A 22,006-nucleotide genomic window follows, 5' to 3' on the forward strand; every position below is an offset into this window, starting at 1 on the left:
AATGGTATACATTATCATACCACCACATCATAAGTGTATGCCTCATAAAAGTAAGAACAAAGTAGACACGTTATTCCCAGCTCCATGTTTATCTACCAATAAACAGTTCATAAACAGTGAGTACCAGATGATAGTAATCATAAATTTAAAAGAGCAGAAATGGCTGGTTACATCGGAAAGAGAGACACATTCCATTGCGCAACAGATAACAGGCTGATGTATACTGAGAAGATTGAGCAGTATTTTGAAGCAAATAAAATACCAAAGCCAATTTTGCTAGGTGCAATAGGTAGAAGAGAATACAGTTTGCTTAGAAGTTTAACTGCTCCAATCAAACCAGCAGAAATGAGTGTTGCCGATATAGTGAAAGTAATGCAGGAACATAGAGAATCAAAACCATTATTGATTGCAGAATGCTTCAGATTTCACAAGTGGAATCAAAAGGCAAGGGAGTCTATTTCAGTGTACATGGCTGAAATGAAGAGATTGCCTAAGCATTGTCAGTTCAATGATGGGCTTAATGATGCACTGACGGATTGCTTAGATTGTGGAATCATACAAGAAAGCATTCAAAAACGGCTCCTAATTGAAGCACAACTCATATTGAAAAGAACAGCTGAAATTGCTGTATCAATGGAAACAGCAGCTAGAGATGCAACTGAGCATGAACAAAATTGTGACATCCAAACAAAGACCAGTCTGGCCAAACAAATTGTGTTACAGTTGCGGAGGGGCTCATATACACAGACCAATGCAGGTTTAAAGACAAAACTTGCAGAAAATGCAACAAAGCAGAACACATGCAAGCAGAGAAAAATAAATGGACTGCACAATAAAGAGAAAAAGATAAAATATCAAGATGTAGTTTCAAAATGAGCACTAATCTGCATTTTATTGATGAAAAATCCGATAAAGATTAAAGTAACACAGGACTGCTTAGCCTTGAGACTTACATGTGAAAACTTACAGATAAGCAATATGACTTACACCAGAAGTGAATGGCAAATTAATTAAAATGTAATTGGACACTGGCTTGGCTATTTTAGTCATTCCACAAAATGAGTTTGAACAGAATTTCAAAGATACTGAACTGAAGCCTACAGATATCCAAATAAGAACTTATACTGGAGAAAAGATAACTCCTGTGGGAATGACATTTGTAACAGTGAAATACAACAACCAACAAGCCACATTGATCTTCCAAGTGCTAAAAACAGGAGGGGCTGTGATTGGCTGAGACAACTAAATCTTGATTGGAGATTGAACCATCATTTGCATGTCATACCCCCTGTAATAGAGTCAACAGAAAGTGAATAAGGAAAGTTACTGGATGATGCTACAACAGTGCTCAAGGATAGCATTGGAAAACTCAAACATATGTGCTCAGTTCTGTCGCCTCACTACGGGAAGGATGTGGAAACCATAGAAAGAGTGAAGAGGAGACTTTCAAGGATGTAGCCTGGATTGGGGAGCATGCCTTATGAAAACAGGTTGAGTGAACTCGGCCTTTTCTCCTTGGAGCGATGGAGGATGAGAAGTGACCTGATAGAGGTGTATAAGATGATGAGAGGCATTGATCATGTGGATATTCAGAGGCTTTTTCCCAGGGATGAAATAGTTGCCAAAAGAGGACAGAGGTTTAAGGTGCTGGGGAGTAAGTACAGAGAAAATGTCAGGGGTAAGTTTTTAACGCAGTGTGTGGTGAGTGTGTGAAATGGGCTGCCGGCAACGGTGGTGGAGGCGGATATGATAGGGTCTTTTAAGAGACTTTTCAATAGGAACATGGAGCTTGGAAAAATAGAGGGCTATGGGTAACCCTAGTAATTTCTAAGGTAGGGACATGTTGAGCACAACTTTGTGGGCCAAAGGGCCTGTATTGTGCTGTAGGTTTTATATGTTTCTATGTTTCTATATCCAAAAAATAGTGTTAAATGAAAATGCCACACCCAAGTTTTACAAAGTCCACCCAGTTCCATATACCATGCAAGATAAAGTAGCCAGTGAGCTGGACTGCATGGAGGCTGAAGGAATTATTTTCAAGGTTGAGTGGAGCCCGTGGACAACACCAGTGGTCCCAGTAGCCAGGAAGAATGGGTCTGTCAGATTCTGTGGTGATTTAAGCTCAGCACTGAAAGTAGATCAATGCCCTCTGCCCCTGATAGAGGACATCTTTGCAACTCTTTCTGGATGGAAACACTTCAGCAAAGTGGACTTATCTGTGGCTTACCTACAGATAGAAATGGGAGAAGAGTCTAAAGTGAGTGTCCTCAAACATAAACACTCACGAAGGGCTTTATCACTATAATAGGCTTATTTTTGGAGTAACGTCTGCACCAGCACTCTGGCAAAAAGCTATGGACCAGGTTCAGTAGGGCTGCCCAGACACTCAGCGTTACCAGCATGACTTCATTATTAACTGGTAAGGTTGACAAGGAACATCTAAAAAATCTCAAGGCAGTTGAAGATTAGAAGATTATCGGCTCAGAGCACAAGGGTGAATGCTGTGATCACATGATTCACGCACAACAATTACACAAGTGTACTGAGAAAAGTCAAGCAGTGGTGGATGGAGGACATGTCACGGATGCAGTCTTTTTTGATGATTTGTCAATTATTACAACAGGTTCCTGCCAAACCTGGCTACTGTGCTCCAGCCTTTGAACTCATTGCTACAGGTAGGGAAGAAATAGCAATGGACAAAGTAGTGTGAGGTGACTTTTAAAAAGGTAAAAAGAAATGGTGCTGGCAGACACTGTATTGAGACCTTATGACCCACATTGTCCTAGTGAAGCTTGCCCGTGACACTGTGCCCTTTTGAAGTGAATACCCCATAGCCTTTGCGTTACATTCAATTATTGCTGCAAAGAAAAGTTATGCACCGATTGACAGAGAGGTTTGATTCTGGTTTGGGACGTAAAACATTTCAACCAGTTCTTCAGTGGGAGTGAGTTTGTCCTCATTACTGATTATCAGCCACGAGTGTCCATTTTCAATCCAAAGAAGGATTGCTGCTAACAGCAGCAGCACAAATGCAGATATGGGCTGTGCTTCTTGGCGGACACAATTACAAGATCAAATTCAAGAGGACAACTAATCAGGGAAACGCTGATATATTCGCTGTCCTATTTACCCTTGGTAAAGGAAATATCTGAAAGATTTACAGAAGAGAACACTCCTCTTGAGATATTAACCCTAATGCAAATTGGAAGTCTCCCTAATATGGCAGAGATGATCCAAAGGGAAATCAGAAAAGATGCCACACTCTCTCAGGTCTACGAGGCAACCCAAAATAGTTGGAATGTGCAGTAGAAATCCCAGTTCCAACATTTTTACCAGTGCTGGGATGAACTTGCCCTTGATGGGGGTTGCCTTATATGGGGATTGAGAGTTGTACATTCCAAGCTGACAGCTAAAGTGTTGGAAGAGCTGCATTGTGGTCAACTAGGCAGGTCAAAATAAAAAGCATTGGTCAGAGCTTTTTCTCATGGCCTGGGATAGATCAGCAGATTGAACAGTTTGTCTTGCATTGTCTGAAATGCCAACAAATCCAAAAGAGCAAATGCCAATGCCATTCCATCCCTGGCAATGGCCAGTATTGCCCTAGAAGGGGATTCATGTGGATTTTGCCAGTACATTCATTGGCACAAATTTGTTGGTAGTAGCGGATGCATTTACAAAGTGTCCAGAAGTGTTCCCAATAGTCTCTAATACAGACTCACATGCTGTTGATGTGTTGAGACATCTCTTTTCAAGAAGTGGTGTTCCAAAACACTTAGTCAGTGATAATGGATCACAATTTGTTGCACAACAGTTTCAGTCATTCTGAATGGAAAAAGACATTTTCCATTCATTCCACATCTGCAGCCAGCTACAAAAGGCTTGGAGAAAATGTTTGTCCAGAGTCTAAGAACACACTTCTGATGCAGTGTTAGAAGAACACACTACACTGACACTGAATCAGAAGCTCGCCAATTTCCTCCTTGCATATTGCAATGCAGCACACTCCATAACCAGCAACTCCCCAGCTAAGCTGCTCCTGGATCGTCCCTTGCATGCACACTTGGATCTCTGCAAACCCTGTCTCAGAAGGAGTATGCACACCAGACAGCTGAGACAAATCAAGGGTTCCTCAAACAAGGACGTTCAAGGTTTGACTCCTGGACAAGCAGTTCTGGCGAGGGACTACAGAGCCAATCAAGCGTGGGTAGTTTTGAAAAGATTAAGGATAGAACTGGACCACTCTCCTACACAGTGGAGATTGTGTCTGAAATCATCTGGAGATGATACATCAATTAGGTGAAGAGAGCAGAGTCATTTTCTAGAGAGGAACGGTAGCTGTCAGAACCACTTCCTGCAGTCCCAGAGTCAACTCCTACAACCACTATGTAGGAGGTTCCAGAAACGAAGAGTATTCCACAGCCACAAGTTTCACCAGCTAAGCAGAGTGACGCCCCTTTGTCAAGAAAAACATTTTCCCACCAGAGTGAGAAATCATCCACAACAATTAAATCTTTAGGCTTGAATGGGACAATTAAAGTTTACTATGCTGTGGATGTCTCTATAGTAGTTGTATTATACAGTATTCTGTGTCTATATATATATATATATACACACACACATACACAGACACACACACACACACATACACAGACACACACACACACACACACACACACATACACACACACACACACACACACACACACACACACATACAGATATACAGATATATATATATGTGTGTGTGTGTGTGTGTGTGTGTGTGTGTGTGTGTGTGTACATATATAGATATAAGTTCTGACCACATGCTTAGGCAATCGGCTGTCTGTTATTTGGGCTGGACATGTGGTCAGAATGCCAGACAGCCGATTGCCTAAGCAGCTGCTGTACGGAGAACTGTGTCAGGGCAAGCGCTCAGTAGGGGGGCAGAAGAAACGTTACAAAGACTGCCTCAAAGCGTCCCTCAAAGGCCTGGGTGTCGACATCAACACGTGGGAGACGCTTGCCCTCGACCGTCCAGCTTGGTGCAGCAAGATCACCACAGGAGCCCGTGCAGCTGAAGTCAGGCGCATCATCGAGGCGCAACGAAAGCGTGCTGTGCGCAAGACCCGAGCAGCATCTACTGCCACGACAGCACCCACCCACTTGTGTCCCACATGTGGGCAAACCTTCAGGGCCCGGATTGGCCTCATCAGTCACCTCCGGACCCACAGCCACCAATCTCCCATTTGACTTTGAATCCATGGTCATCTTCGACTACGAAGGACCAACAACAACAACAACAAATATAAGTTGAAATGCATTCTCTGCACATTGAATTGGAGTTTTTAAATAAGCAAGGAGCAGTGTCATGTTTTTAACATTTCTGTAATATGTGAGTAATATTATAAATATATTGTTTGATTAAACATTCTTTATTTAAGTAATTCATTACGGGTTATAAGTAGAAGTGCGTCATTACGCCACCACGTCATAAGTGTGTGCCTCACTAAAGTCAGAACAAAGTCAACACATTATTCCCTGCTCCAAGTTTTTCTTTTGATTAGTTCTATGTTTTGGATTTACAAAACACAGCTGTATGTATTAGGGTTATTAAGTTGTGAACATGCTAGGCTGGTGCCAGAAGTATGATGATACTTGTGGGCTGCCCCCGCAAAATATCTAGGACTCTGTCAGTCATTGACACAAACAGTACATTTCATTCCATGTTTCTATATACGTGTGAAAAATGAAGCTGATCTCTATTCACTTTAGTCAGAGAGTATTACATATTGAGAAGTTGTGCAACAAATCAGTGCATGGAACCACGACAGGTTACTAACTTCACATAGTTCGCTCTGACCACTTATGCAGTTTCTCCTTCCACTTCAAAACATGCACTCAGTATTGTTACGTACCCTGTAACTGGGTTGCCAAACCAGCAGAAATGGATCACTCAGTTGGAGTCTGGATTACTAGAACTAAGAAAGTTTTATTAAAGAAACAAGCAACACAGTACGCTAATCAAAAGGATAATGAATGCAACAGTTCAGCAATGATAAACATACATGTACACAGAATTCAGATAACAGGATCAATCAAGCTCTATCGTTGTCTAGGGGTAAATGACCAGTTTCAAAGTGACGCAAAGTTCAGTTCAATTTAGTTCAGTTCGGTTCGCAGTAATCGCTGCCGTGGGAGATGGACAGTGTGGGGGAAGGAGAGAGAGAGCAAAACAAATGAATATTCAAGGCTTCCACACAGACCTTCGCAGTCAGCTTTCGGGCAAGTCCTTTGTGATGTCATCTGAGGTCACCAACCGTGACCCCCTCCGTTTCTAGATACGATCGTTTCTCTGCGGTGAACCTGGCACCCAGGCAAGGGTGGACACACACCAGGTTCCCGCCGATCGTGCCTTTCCACCCTGTGCGTCTATGGCCTGGTCCCACAGCCGGCCTTCCAAAACTTCCCACCGACTTGTGAGAGACGCACTGCTTCCAGGGTCTCGTTACCTCGGGTGCCGTGTGTGTCCTGCCTTAGCAAACCTGTCCCTTTTTATCCCCCTTCTGGGGTATCGCCTGTCCATCACTTCAAACAGTTCGGGGTTCAAAGGGGGAGCCAATCTTGACAGCTCTCCTTCCCCTTCATTAACATCTCCAAATGCTGCTTCATTGTTTTCCTTATCTCTCTCTCTCCTGAAGACAGGTGGCAGACCAACTACTGATCCCACTGGTGCCAGCACAGGCCAGCTAACATCTTAATCTATGTGTATTCTCGTCACAGTATGTAGTCTTCTGAAACTATGGTATTGAACCTTTTATTAAACACATCATATATCATTTCTGTTCTACTCAGCAGTTTTCAATTGAAAGGAATGAAATTTAGCAAAAACCAACCTGTTGGAAGAACTGGCTGTTACAGCATCAGTAAGAGGAGACATTAAAAATTCCTTTTCTCCCACAGATGCCACTCAACCCATTGAGTTCCTCCAGCAGACTGTTTATTGCTTCAGATTCTGGTCTTTTGTGTCTCCACTGGATTTTAACAAATTGATTTCTATTTCTATCAGGGCAAAGATATTTCATCAGCATTAGTTGTCAAGAAGAGTATGTGAGTGATCAGCAAAGACATCTGCATTTTTATCAGATAGCTGATGATGTATAAATAATGAGTACATTCAATTTCCCATTATGCTGTTAAGTCATGTTTACACGTGTGTGGGCTACACAGGCCATTAAGCACAAGTTTTTGAACTCAAAACTGATTATATAATAAGGCATTCGAATTAATATGAAAGTATAGATTTTCTGTTATACCACTTTTCTGTTCAGATCGTCAGTTATGAATCTTTTGGCTCAATTGTGAAGACTGCAGGAGCCATCCTTTAACCACAGCCTGTTGGTGTCAGCCTAGTAATGTTGATCTCTTCCTGTTCACCTCTGATCTTGGCAAAAGCCAAAGAGGTTGCAAGAGGCAAATTGACTCAGCAGCATTAAATGATTCCATATCCGCGGGCTTCAATAGTCTTCTGCTTTCTGAGCTAGATCATGCAAGAGTGTTTACAAGTGTTGCTATGGATTTGTAATTTAGTGGAATTTAAGTCATCTCCCCTTCCAGCTGCTCTGACTTGTTGCCATAAAAGATTTGACTTATTCCAAACGATAATTACAGGGGAGGAGAAGCCTTGAGGATGGGGGATATTAAGACTCTGGTCAAGAAAACAGAGGCATATGTCTGGCATAGGCAGTAGCAATCAAGTGAACCCTTGAGGAGCGTAAGGGAAGAAGGAACATACTTAAGGAAATCGGGAAGAGTAAAAGGGGACATCAGATATCTCAGGTTGATAAGATCAAGGATAAGTACTGCTTATTAAGGGAAAAGGGGTAACAAGGGAGAGAATAGTTCTCCTTCAGAAGCATGGTTTCTTTAAGGGAAAGTCTTGCCTGACTAATCTGTTGGAATGCTTTGAGGAAATAGTGAGCAAGATAAACAAAGGAGAATCGGTGGACATTGTGTAATTGGATTTTCAGAAAGCCTTTGACAAGGTGTCAAACATGAGGCTGCTTAACAAGTTAAGAGCCCATGGTAGTACAGGAAAGATACTAGCATGGGTAGAGCATTGGCTGATCAGAAGGAGGCAAAGACTAAAAATAAAGGGAGCCTTTTCTGGTTGGCTGCCGATGAACAGTTGTGTTCCACAGGGGTCTGTGTTGGATCTGCTTCTTTTTTACGTTATACAGTATGAAAATGATTTGGATGAAGGAAGTGATGGCTTTGTGGCTAACTCTATAGACAATACAAAAATAGGTGGGGGGGTCAAGTAGTGTTGAGGAAGCAGGAAGGCTGCAGAAGAACTTAGACTAATTAGGAAAATGGGTAACAAAGTGGCAGATGGAATACAGTGTCAGGAAGTGTATGGCCATGTACATTGGTAGAAGAAATGAAAGGGTTGACTATATTCTAAATGGAGAGAAAATACAAAAATCTGAGGTGCAGAGGAATTTGGGAGTCCTTGTGCAGGATTCCCTAGGTTAATCTGCAGGTTGGATCTGTGAATCTGTGGTGAAGAAGGCAAATGCAATGTTAGCATTCATTTCAAGAGGACTGGAATATAAAAGCAAGGATGCGATGCTGAAGCTTTATAAGGCACTGGTGAGGCCTCACTTGGAGTGTTGTGAGCAGTTTTGGGACCCTTATTTAACAAAGGATAATTCCGGGAATGAAAGGGTTGTCATATGAGGAGTGTTAGATGGCTCTGAGCTTTTACTCTCTGGAATTTAGAAGAATGAAGGGGATCTCAGTGAAACCTATTGAATGTTGAAAGGTCTAGATAGAATGAATGTGGAGAGAATGTTTCCTATAGTGGGGGAGTCTAGGACCAGTGGCAAAGCCTCAGAATGCCCATTGAAGGAGGAATTTCTTTTGCCAGGGTATGATAAATCTGTGAAATTTGTTGCCACGGGCAGTTGTGGAGGCCCGGTCATTGGGTATATTTAAGGCAGAGATTGATAGGTTCTTGATCAGTCAGGGAATGAAGGGTTACAGAGAAAAGGCATGAGAATGGGTTTGAGAGGTAAAATGGATCAGCTATGATCAAATGGTGGAGCAGACTCAAATGGCCGAGTGGCCTAATATTACTCCTATCTCTTATGGTCTCAGCAATCAGTATGGTCATCTATGTGTGGAGCCACAGAGATGGAGAAGGCTGCTAAATGTATTCTTCTCAATTCTATTTACCAAGTAGAATGTCATGGAAGCTACAGGACTCAGGAAAGAGAACAATGAAGTCCTGAAAGATATCAGTATTATGAAAGAGATTTGGCAGTCTTCAGGCACATTCTGTTGGATAAATTCCCAGTGCCTAACTAAGTGTTCCCCCATCCAAAAGTATCATTAACCACTGAAGTGATTTCCTGGTAAATAAAATGGGTATTTATTAGTGTGAAGGCCATCAAACAGTATACAATTCAAATGCCAATAAGCACCCCTGAGCATACAAAATATTTACTATTTCTCTTTATTTTTACCTCTAAATGACGGAACACTTGCTTGAAACAGAATGTAAAGTGAAGGATCTTGTGGTTCCTCATGCATATTTCTGAGCTACATATGGGCTTCAAGCAATAGGCTCAAGAGGACTGTATATGGTTATTGCCATAAAGAGTTATAATATTAGACCATAGGTCCTCTCCGAGTTCTGAACACCTGACCTATTGACACAAGCATTTGGATGGCAGGACGAATGGGGATGGATTTGACTGCTGCTGTGGGACTGCAGTCATCTCTGCCAGGTGAGGAGGAGACATTTCCACGTTTCTTCTCTCCACTTACCCCCTCCACCCCACTCCAAGCCACAACATTTGGGGACTGGGTTAAGCTACCAAGAAAAGCTGAGGGAGCTGAGCACGCACACTCACTCATTCACTTGTTCACTCCCTTCAGTGAAGTTGGCAAGTAGGCAGTCTTCCTGCACCTCCTCACTCTCCCATCACCACTGTTTCTGTGATCCCCTCCCATATGTCTCAGATAGGAACAGTTCTCAGGAATGGAGCCCTGTTATAATCTGAGGATGGTCCATGTCTAATGTTTCGTTGTTGATTTGCCAACTATTGATTCTCAGGGTTTTCAGAATCAGAATCCTTTATTATCGCCAAGTATGTGGACACATGCAGGGAATTTGATGCCGATTTCCCTGAGCTCTCGCTGTAGAGAATCAAAAAGCAAACAAAACAATAGTGCAAATAATCGTGAACTATATACAATGAGGTATACCTGTATATGTACAGGTGGACTTGGTTTATAATAAACTAAAATTCAAGTGTTCATAAGACTGATGGCATACGGAAAGAAGCTGTTCTTGTACCTATTTGTCCTGACATACAGAAGTGCTATTGGGTACCTTCCTACTTCAAACCTTCTTTAAAAATGTAAGTTGCCATTTTTATTTTGATTGAGTAATGAGCTTGCTCACTTAAATGCCATGCTTCAGGAAGCAATGCATTATCATTGGCCTTTCTACATAGAATTAACTAGATGAAACTACAATTAAGGGTTTCAGATAACTAAATGGATATATCAATGTACAAGCCTTGCACTCCTGACTGTTGTACATCATGATTCTGCTCCCTTTATTTTGAATCTGTTAAAAAAAAAACTTTAGCAAGCTTCATTTGCAAAATCTTCAATGTCCAGCTTTGTTCTTGACAAGCAGTGAAGCACAGAAAGTGATTTTTACTCAGGACTTCCATTTTATTGTTTTCTTACCTTGTTGTGCTTCAGTCGCAAAGTGCAGGAGGACTAGACCGAGCACAGCCCACAGGGACACAGTGCACTTCATTTTTAATGATCTTCGTAGCAGACCTGCAACAAACAGAAAAATATGTCACCTCAAAACTGCACCTTTAATAAGTAGCAGCCATTTTGTTACTGTGTTACAAAGGTATGGCTCAGATGAAAAAACATTCACAAACAGATCAAGTAAAGAATTTGAGAATCACTGCATCTCTGTGTGTGATGTAAGCTCACAGGCACCCAACATAGTTGAAGCAGAAAGAATAAAGAATTTCAAGGTTAGCCTGCAAACATATGAAGGTTCAATAAAGTTCATACTTTCTGATCTTTATCCACATTGTGCACTGCTCGGGACACATGAACACTCCCTGACTAGTCTTCTATATCTGTGCTCTCCTTACTGATTTTCCAACAGTTTCTTGCCATGTATGGGTAAGTTATAATGTTGCAATGTGAACAATTTATCTTCGGGAAGTCACAATGGCAGGCTTTATCAGTCTACTTTCCACTGTAAATCATAAATTGTCCTTCATTTATCATGACTTAACACTAGTGCAAGTTCTTGGCTAGTAGTTTTCAATGTCTGTACCTTCTAGTTTGGGGATTGTCTTTATTTAATTCTTTATAGATGAGAAGACTAATACAGAGCATATTGTTTCTATTTAACCTTCTAGAGATAGGAGGATAAATATTCCACACCAAAACTCGAGTTATTTCTTATATCCTAAAGACCAGATAGAATTGACTGGTTTCTAGGATGATGGGGATCCTAGGAAGGGATAAAATGGATCATCAGCTTGACACGTTGGACTGAATATGATTGAAAGCTATGACTTTATATCTCAATGCCTCACCAAATTGATGATTGGGATGTTCTGGAGCCGAATCTTGCCGTAAGCTTTATTTATTTTGTATACCTCGATTTGCAACTAGGTGGCTGAACTGTGGTACTTTGATCTGATTCTTCATCTCGGGATCTCTTAGCTCCGTCCACTGAATGTGGTTTTGCTGTCCAGTGTGCATCTCAAATCTTCAGTTTCCTTCTTGCTATTTTTGTTTTTTTTTTGTTTTTTGACTGTTATGATAGGGAATAGTGTGTGGTGAGAACTATTGGATACTGCTTAAAAATAACAGCAGTGGAGATATTGTAAATGCAAATAATAAAATGTCAAACAAGCAGAATTACCATTTTGCAAGGATAGAGGAAGAAGATTGCATCTCAAAAGATCCAAGGAATGAGTAATAAAGCTCTGCAGCAGAGAAACCGGCCCTTTGGCCCTGCTGAAAAATGTAATGTTGAATCAGTGACAAGAAAGAAAGCACCAACAAGCCCTCAGGAGCAGATGGTTCTCATCCTAGAATTTGATATGGGCAAGGATAATGTAGAACTATAATCTTCCAAAATCTCCTCAAATTAAAAAAGCTCTGCATCAGTCAACTGCTTAATGAAGGGAAATAGCAAGAAGGAAACTGAGGAGCAATTGGTAAAGAAGTGATTTTTGAGAATACCTGGAGTTTGTAATTAAGGATAATTGAGTGTTTTCAGTTGATTAGAGACATACAGTATAGATAAGTAAAAGGTAGATTGTTTTTGATGAAGCTGAATGGAATTTCTTAAGAAGACTAAAATAGTAGTCACAGAGCATGGGAGTATCTGTGGATGTTATTTACGCAAAATGAACATCCGAGTTTAAATTTATAATAGTTATTCACATTCTACGAGATCAGGTACAAAGCCCCCTATCCAAATTTGCAGAAAATGAAGATGGAAGCATTAAACTGAAAGAGTTATCACTTTCCATTTCAAGGAATGGCCAGATCTGTGGCATTAAATTTGAATGTGTGAGTAAATGTGATGTTATTAATTTCAAATCAAAAAGTGATGGTGTTCTAATATCTTAAAGATTTTAAGCCAGAAGCAGTAGGTGTGTAAAGACTTGAACAAAATGTGATTGATCATTAACATTTCCTGCAGGCACAGATTCTTTTTAAACGTTAGTGAAAGGCTGACCATATCCAGAAAACCTGAGTAAAAGAAGAAAGAAGTTATGTTACAGAAATACAAAGTCTTCGTTAGATTACATCTACATTAATATGAGCCACACTGGAAACAGCTCTTACTGACAAATATATTGACCTCGTGGGAAAGATTTACCAGAATCCCCTCTGAACCTTTGGAGTAAATTGCAACAAAAGTTTATGCAACTAGGGTTTTAACTTGCTGGAATGTAACAGAATTATAGGAGGGTGGACGTAATTGACCTCCTTAGGATAGATTGTTAAAATAAACAATTCTTCTTGCTGAGGTGCAGTTAAGGCATAATAGTCCAAAAACTACAGGCAAGCCTTTCATGTGTGAAATTAAAGAACATAGTCACATGGTGGTCAGTAGCAAGTTGGACTTTTCCCTTGAATCTGTCAATTGATCCCAGGATAATTGTTCATTTTAAACTTGTGATTGATTGATTGATACAAATCCATCAAAGCTGTTGAAGGCTATGTGGATACAGCAAAGCAGATCAAGTTCGATGACAGATTAGTAATGATGACACCCACAGGCATACACCTGGATTCTTGAGATTGTCTTCGAATTTTTAAAAATTTTAACCTTTGGACATGCCTAAAGTAGCAATCTTTGTGTGTTAAAATGTATGTTATACATTTCAGGGAAAATGCATTTCAGTTAATAATTATAGATACAGACTGGTACTGGACTGCAAATTTGACGTTGTCATTTAGCAACACCTTCAAGTCTGTTTCGATTGGGATCTGTGTAAAACCCGGTGAGAAATCTGGGACATTCTCATCAGGATATGATGATTCAATAGGCCTATGACACCCTCTCTGTGAATAAGCAGAAATTTATACTTCAAGAAGAAATACAAGTCAAGTAAAAATATTATCCTGAAATCATTGCAAGCTACTGCTTTAAAAATTCTTGGCATTAGAGATAGATGTTCAAATTTCATAGTTGAAAGTACATTTTTCTCAAAGTATATGTACTTTATGCAACCTTGAGGCAGCCACAAATTGAGATTTTGACTTTAATTTTACTGAATGTATTTGGGGATTTGTATGAACTCCTGTTTTAAATTATGTTAATATGCAAAATTCTCCTCCCTAATTGAGAAGTTTTGTTCATTGCAACCACTATCCTAGCATCAATAAAGCACGGAGAAATTCTGATTAGTTATCATTTTATGGATTATTCACTGGTGAAACAGTTGCCTGATTTCAAATTTCATACTCTTATCTCTGAATATGTGTGTGTGGGAAAGAAAACATTGCACTAAAACATAACGCAAGTGTAAAACATTACTCTATAGATGCTGTTCTGCTTGCTAAGAATTTTCAGCATTTGATCATCAATGAGCATTCGCCTCAGGGAGATGGGCTATGGTATTGATTGCCTGTGTCTCTCAAATCTCCAATGCTGAACTGCTGTTTCAATACTGAATCTCCTCCCTTTAGTCAACTCTTTGTGTTCTGTTCTGGATTCATGTTAGTGAAAGGGTAATAGAACAAATGGTGTTGGTTACAGCCACCCCCAGATATACGTAGCGCCAAAGTGAGGCTCGGACAAGCAGAGTCAGAGATGCCAGTGCATCTCTCAGTGCTTTCCATTACTGTACTCCGTTTGGAGTCTAACAGAGTCCTGGATGTGCTAGCATTTCCAGTCATTACCCAGGAGAATCCACTTCCCTGATCCCAAGGCAGCAGGCCTGGTATAGGATTCAGATTCCACCCTTGATTTTGGAGAGATTCCCTGACCTGGATGTTGTTATATATTTATATTATTTTTAAGATTTAAAAGATCTAACTTTGTTCTAAAATGTTTTTAGAGTAATTTTACAAACTGGATCACACGTGATCCAGTTCACACTGGCCTCCAGGCGATTTCCGTGACCCCTGGTGACCATAGGGCCTCGTTGCTACAGCCACCTTACAAAGTGTGATCTGTGCAGAGGATGGGGTGCAGGTTGCAGATCCCAATGCCGCATTCCCAGGCTGCCCTGATGGCTTTCTCAGGGCTTGGGCAGGGAAGGCTTTTCAATTGTTTCAAAATTCATTTGATAGCATTTTTAGATAGTTGACGTATCTTTTTAAAACTATATAAAAATAAATTTTAAAAGTAAAATATCAAGTAAAAACTCTTATCTAGAGCAATTTAAGCAAAAATATTATTAAGAAAAAAAAACTAGGCCACCATCCTTCTTTCACTGGTAGACAATACTATAAATGAATGGAGCCAGGCTACGTATGCCACCTAATGGCCCAGATATGATGTTTACTGGCTGCTCAGCTCAGACAGTGAGTGAGTCCAGTGCATTCACTGCTGCTGAACCGAAGGGTGAAGGTGTGGGAGTATAGTATGCACTGAACTGAATTAGTGGCAGGGTTGAGAATGCTTCAGACCAATGATTTTGAAAAGCCTCCTTTCGAAGGCTATCTGGGCAGAACCATAGCAATGACTGAGACATCCCATGACCGTCAATCTTCACACCATGCCACTCTGGGACTTGTGCTAATATTACTTTGTGACTCTATGTATTATCATTACTATACTGTATGAGACTGTATGCACTTGTTTTGCACCTTGGCCCCAGAGGAATTCTGTTTCATTTACTTGTATACATGTGTACAGTTGAATCACAGTTAAACTTGAACTTGAACTTGACCTGGTCGTGGCTGAGGACTCATCATACCTCGCTACTCAAATCCCAGGAGCAGGGCGCCAACTGATTCAGCCCTCTGCACCCAGACTGGTATACGTGGCAGGCAGATGCTCCTGGTGGGGATCATGGGCAGCAAGCTAAATCCAGCTTCATTCAGCCCATTTCTGGAGCCCTCCCTCATTCCATCTTTATTATTTTCATCATGAGTGAACCCAGTAGCAATCAGTGGAAAGAGAAAGAGGATAATGACATTTTTTATTAAACAATCCGTAGCCCTCTAAATATAACTTGCAAAGTAGAGGGCTTTTTGTCATTTGTAGGCCCTCTAAATTCTCTTTGTAGTTGAAGCTCTCTGTTGGAGCTTTGCTTCCTTGATCAAAGCTCGGTTGTTAAAGAATTTTTCATATTTCATACTCCAATTATGGTGTGAGCAGCATGGATGAATTGTTTTGCTGTAAACCACCCCAGCATGTATTTGGTAATAACAAAACTGGAGAAAGCAATCAAGATACAGTTTTCTCCAGTTTGCATTTGCCGCAGAATTGGCACTTCCAGAGACATGAGTTCCATCAGCAGCTGGGCTACAAAAATGAATTGAGCAGACAATTTTATGCTAAAATATGTAGCAAGAAACTTCCTCTTGGAACACTTTTCAAAACCACTGTTTGTTTATTACCAGAACCCTTCACAGCTGTTGCAGTTGCTTGAGCTCCTGGTGTTTAACTGAAACTATTAAACACTGCAGTCCTATACTGAAGAGAATGCAGGATTTCAACCTGAAATGACAGGAATTGCTACAGATGCTGTCCGACTCCATGAGTTTCTTTTCTCTCTTTTCAAATCTTTTTATTATTGCATTATTCAAAAAAGATACACGAGTGCATCGAAGTAACAACACTTACAATGTCTCAAGGAGAAAAAACATTATCTTAAAGATTAGAAAATCTTGTGATAATAAAAAAAACCCTACTGAGCAGAAAAAGTTGGGAGGGAGGCCCATTAGGTGTACAACCCCAGAGCCATGCATCATACTAAAAGCTTCTAAAAGTAAACATCAAACCACCAGCAATAAAGAAAAATATACCAAAAAATTTACTGTTAGATCGTGGAGAAAATCTATCAATTAGCTCAAATGATAATAACGAGCAAATGAGCCCCATCTTTTCTCAAAATCAAATAAAGGTTCAAAGGTTCGACTTCTAATTTACTCCAAACTAAGGCATAGCATCACTTGAGAGAACCATTTCCTGAGTTCCTTCAGCACATTATCTGTTACATGGTGAATCATAGCTGATAATGATCTCACAGACACCTGACTGGTAATTTGAGTGTAACTGTCAAGGTGGTTGAGCTTAATCATGTCCTTAGAGAACCTCTCACTTCCCAACAGTTATCTGACAATAGACCACAAGACATAGCAACAGAATTAGGCCATTTGGCCCATCGAGTCTGCTACCCCATTCCGCCATCTGAAGTGAGAGTAGTAAAGACTACCTCCAAGAGAGAGCACTGCTGCTTTTTGGGTGGTGGAGGGGATATTTCATGCACACCTTGAAGGGCAGACTGAGTCTTAACATCTCACCTGAAATACAGTAGCTTCCTTAGAGCTGTTGCGAAGCAGATTATGAACTCAACTCTCTGTTGTAGTGCAAAGTCACAGTAAATTAATTATCAAAATATGTACATGTCACTATTTACCACTTTGAGATTAATTTTCTTACAGACATTTAGAGGAATAATAAACAAATACAATAGAATTTATGAAAATTGTGCATAAACAAATTCTGACAAACATCTGGTTAAATCTTGACAGGATATATGCCAATTTATCTCCACCTTTGATTTGGCCAACAACAGTGGTGTCATCAGCAAACTTAAATACACCATTAGAGCTGTACTCAGCCTTACAATCAAAGGTATAAAGTGGGGAGAACAGCGTTGTGGTGCACCTGATGCTAATTGTGGAGGACTTGTTGCCAACAAAGGAAAGCAGTGACAAAGCTAAGGTGGGATCCCACTTTCATCCATTGTTTTGCTCAACATTTGATCTCAGTGAGAGACAATAGACAGGCTCAAGATATTTCCCAAAGAGATTAGGTTCACCTGGCACTACTGGAGTTAACGGACCAGTTGGTGAGTACCACTCTCAGCCGCAAACTGATAGGTCATGAATAGCCACAGAGTTCATGATTTTAAAATTAATTAATTTCTGTCAAAGAGAAAAGAAAAAAACTATGGGGGAACAATCTACTTATTTAACAAAAGAAATCATCTTTAAAGCATAGAGTAAGATTTATTTATTTCATTTATTTTAGGACCAAATAATGTCATCAGTAACAGAACATTGCCTTGTGCAACATAAATAAATTACTTTAATAGATCACTATCAAATTAAGTATTTCCTACAGGGAATAAATCCCAATGTATCCCAGGTAATGGTGATAATAGTATATTTTTTTTAAATGAAGGTAAAATAAAACAAAATTATAAACTCCCTTGTGGTTTTACAGCCATCATAAAAGGAATTAGTTTCTGTAGCCTGATTAGAATGGTGAAACAAGCACTTACCATCAAAGCTGTTATAATGAAGTAAATGTGTACAAGATGTTCATCTGCTGATCTCTTCTGGTGAAGTAAGTGGAGTCAAGCTAACTCTCTCTATTTGAAAAATACTATTTACAGTTTTTTTCCACTTTACTCAGTACAGGAGGCATGTACTAGGATGTGTGTGATAATCCATCCACTCATTGGTGGATATTTTGGGAATGTATGCAGTACTTCTTGGTTCAGTCAGAATTAATTTTTCATTGTTTTTTTGGTTGCTTTGAAATTTTGCACCTTAGACTACTTTTGTCTATTGAAAAACATTCCAGATTGGGCAACTGGTACATAACAAACTGTCCATTTGGAAATTGCTGAATCAATACCTGCTAAAAGCGAAGGTATCATTTTTAATTTTTCTTTGTTGTGGTAATCAACAAACTAAACCTTCTCTCACTCATGGTTTTAATTATTTTGCTCTTGACTTTGTATTATAAACTTTTGTTGCTGGTGAGAGATTCTGTTCAACTGGCAGGATCTTTTTTTTAAATATGCATGTTGATGCAATTTGTGATTACCCTTCGGGTAAGGCTGAGAGAGTGCAAACTTTGTATATTTTTATTACTTTCCTATGGAGTCTAGAGGATCAGGATGCTTCTTTGGGACAGTGAGTTGGAATTAGTGAGTCTTCCCTCCTTTATCTCTTCCTCATATCCTTCTCCACCCATCTTCCCACACTCTGGAAATCCTCACAAAATTACTTTCCTGCAAATATGTGGGTATGTACCTTCTGTTCTTCCTGTTCCCCCTGTTCCCTGGATGATGCAGACGGATGGACAAAGCCAGGAGAGCTGAGGAGTCTAAAAGACATGGCCCGGTAGTTAAAGTAACTCGACTCTCACACTGCCAGCTGTTTCAGCCTGTACACAGCTTTGTATTGTCATTTCTATTGATATACAGTAGAAAAGCTTATTTTCGTTATTTTTGTTGGCGTGCCATCCAAACACATGAACCCATCCATAACTGCACTGAAGTACTTCAATAAGGTAGAATAAAACTGATGTTGCAGTCATAGGAAAGTGCAGTGCAGGCAGATGAACAAAGTGCAAGGCCCATGACAAGGTAGATTGGGGGAATCAAACTTCATCTTTTAGCATATGAGGAATCTGGTAATAACAGGATAGAAACTTTCAAGGTTGTGTATCTTCTGCTCAGCAATAAAGGTGAGAAGAGAGAATGTCCAGTGTGGGAGAGATCTTCAATTATGTCAGAATGTTCGACAGCCCTTCTCAGTCCCCAAATTATCCAAGGTCCAGTCTTGATCAGCTGTAATTTCTTCCAGATAAACACTGGGAAGACCAAAACCGATGTCTTTAGTTCCTGCAGCAAATTTGTCGCAACCACCAACTCGATCCTACTCCTTACCTACTCTCTGAGGCCAAGTCATACTTTTCACAACTTTGATGTCATGTTTAACTTATCCACCCCAACGCTAAAACCAATTATTTTGCCCTCTGTAATAATGCCCTGCCCTGCATCTGACTCAACTTATTGTATCTGCTAACAAAATATTTATCAGTGCCATTTTGCTACCTCCTGGGGTCCTAACGTGATAATCACAGTACACCAGGTCAACTTTCCCCAATTTACCCTCCCAGAACTTACTGTCGTTCCAAAACTTGCACCAGATTCCATTCATCCATCATTCCTGCAGGATAACTAATGCTTTGATCTCCGTATTCTTATCCTTGTTTTCAAACAATTTCTTGACTTCACCTCTGCCCATCTCTGACTTTTGTTCATCTGCCTCTTAGGAGACAAATTTCAAGGTTGTATAATGTATACCCACTTTGATAATAAGTGTACTTTGAACTTTGAAATTTGAATAGTTCTCCAACATAACTGCATTCCTTGAATTCGGACCTATTAACATTCCTGATTTTAATCATGCCAGCGCTATTAGTTGGCCTTTTAGCAGTCTTTAACTCTTGAGTTCTCTTAATGAACATAGTTCTTCCTCTATGTCTTTTTTTTAGAAGTCATCTCTTCAACCAAGCTTTTATTCACGTGACATGATATTTTCTTAGGTGAATGGGTTAAGTTTCATTTGATAACAGGCTCTGTAAAACATCTTGTGACTATTTAACTATTTAAAATGCATTATATAGATACAAGTTGTTGTTCAAACTAACAATTCCAAAATCATAGAGCACTGCCTTCAACAACAAACTCTGAGATGCAGAAAACCAGCATGAAGGAACTTAATTTATTCTGGAGTGAATTTTCAGTGTATTTAATGGAAACAAGAGGAATTCTTCGTTGCTAATGACAATCATAAGATCTATACAGTTAAGCTTATGGAAGCCATGAAAACATTTCTCTTTGCTTTAGTATGTAGCTTACCTAGTCACGCCATGGTGATGCTGCTAACAATCCAGAGACCAGAGGTCAACCTCCGATGAAAAGAGGAATAGATAGAGTGGATAGCCAACGCCTCTTCCCCAGGGCACCACTGCTCAATACAAGAGGACATGGCTTTAAGGTAAGGGGTGGAAAGTTCAAGGGGGTATTAGAGGAAGGCTTTTTGCTCAGAGAGTGGTTGGTGCGTGGAATGCACTGCCTGAGTCAGTGGTGGAGGCAGATACACTAGTGAAATTTAAGACTACTAGACAGATATATGGAGGAATTTAAGGTGGGGGGTTATATGGGAGGCAGAATTTAAGGGTCAGCACAATATTGTGGGCCAAAAGGCCTGTACTGTGCTTTACTATTCTATGTTCTATGTTCTATAGTAGTCTTTTTTTCTGCAAAATCATTAGTAATGACCAAGATCTTACAAACTGTTGGACTAGATTATTGCAAAATCCCATCTGGTTCATTACTGCTTTACTTCTATCTGCCATCTTTAACCAGCCCAAATAGTACCCAAGAGACGCCAACACACTTGCCAGCGTGCCACTTATTTTTATTTTATTTATTTAAATATACAGCACAGAACAGGCCTTCCAGTCCAACAAGCCATGCTGCCCAGCAACCCACCATTTTAACCCTGGCATTATCACAGGACAGTATTCAATGAGCAAGTAATCCACTAACCGGTACGTCTTTGGACTGTGGGAGGAAACCGGTGCATACTGGAAGAAAGTACAAACATTCCTACAGAGGACACTGGAATTGAACTTCAAACTCCGACACCTCGAGCTGTAATAGATTTGCTGTAATTGTTACACCGCTGTGACAGCCATGCTTCAAGGGCTATTAAGGATGGTCATTAAATGCTGGGATTTCCCATCACCCAGTTCCCTAAAAATAAATAAATATATATTAACTTTTTAAAGACTATTCAAAAACACCTGCCCTGAAGAAAAACACAAACAGAAATTTTCACCTTAAAGCACACTTATTGATAAGCAGAAGGAGACCTTTTAGCTAGCAGAGTCCATGTCACTTCCCAGCAGAACAACGACATCAATCCTATTACCATCTCCTTTCCTCTTTATTTCCCAGTGACCGTCCGATTTACACAGCATTTCTATAAGGAAATTGCTGGGGTATCCAATCTGGCTTGGAGTGCCCATTCAAGTCAGGTAGTCGAAAGGAAACAGGACAGTCTGCTAATAGGATTCCGAACCTAATGGCTGCAAAGCTTGTGTTTGCAGACCCCATTGTTGGGACAACACAGATTCTGATTTGCTGTCCGTTGTGCAAATGTGCACTCATGCAATGAGTATAGTGTTTTAGGTGTGCTGCTCTTACACACTGGGGATATACAGAATAGAACAACTGTGTTATGTGTCTCTGCACGACACTGGGTTGCCATCACCACTGCTCAATGATGCAGCTAATGCCATGTGTGGAGGACCAAGTCTTTAGTATCAAGAAGAACCAAGACCCTCAGCTACAGTATTTCAATTACTTGATGGTTTGCAGCAGGGTGACTTGGAGAATTCTGGTTGGAATGGCTTACAAGTTAGTTGTCTTTTCTCAGTCCCTGCACCAGTTTTGTGATCTGCATCACA

At 40.2% G+C, this 22,006-nt stretch overlaps 2 protein-coding genes across 4 annotated transcripts in view; one reads left to right on the forward strand and one right to left on the reverse strand.

Moving 5' to 3' along the window:
- Window positions 1-18,137, reverse strand: part of LOC134348439 (collagen alpha-3(VI) chain) — a 78,652-nt gene extending 60,515 nt beyond the window's left edge. For all 3 annotated transcript variants that reach the window (XM_063051810.1, XM_063051811.1, XM_063051809.1), the window contains exons 1-2: window positions 18,015-18,137; window positions 10,744-10,839 (exon numbers count right to left, since the gene is read on the reverse strand). In XM_063051810.1, the coding sequence (XP_062907880.1) occupies window positions 10,744-10,816 (73 nt within the window). In that variant the 5' untranslated portion in view covers window positions 10,817-10,839; window positions 18,015-18,137. The remainder of the gene's footprint in view (window positions 1-10,743; window positions 10,840-18,014) is intronic.
- Window positions 18,138-20,486: 2,349 nt separating this feature from the next.
- Window positions 20,487-22,006, forward strand: part of LOC134348440 (melanophilin-like) — a 202,450-nt gene continuing 200,930 nt past the window's right edge. Inside the window, exon 1 of the mRNA XM_063051815.1 lies at window positions 20,487-20,529. The gene's annotated coding sequence lies outside the window, so the exon portion shown is untranslated. The remainder of the gene's footprint in view (window positions 20,530-22,006) is intronic.

The sequence above is a fragment of the Mobula hypostoma genome, chromosome 6 (assembly GCF_963921235.1).
Source record: "Mobula hypostoma chromosome 6, sMobHyp1.1, whole genome shotgun sequence".
NCBI classification, from domain to species: Eukaryota; Metazoa; Chordata; class Chondrichthyes; order Myliobatiformes; family Myliobatidae; genus Mobula; species Mobula hypostoma.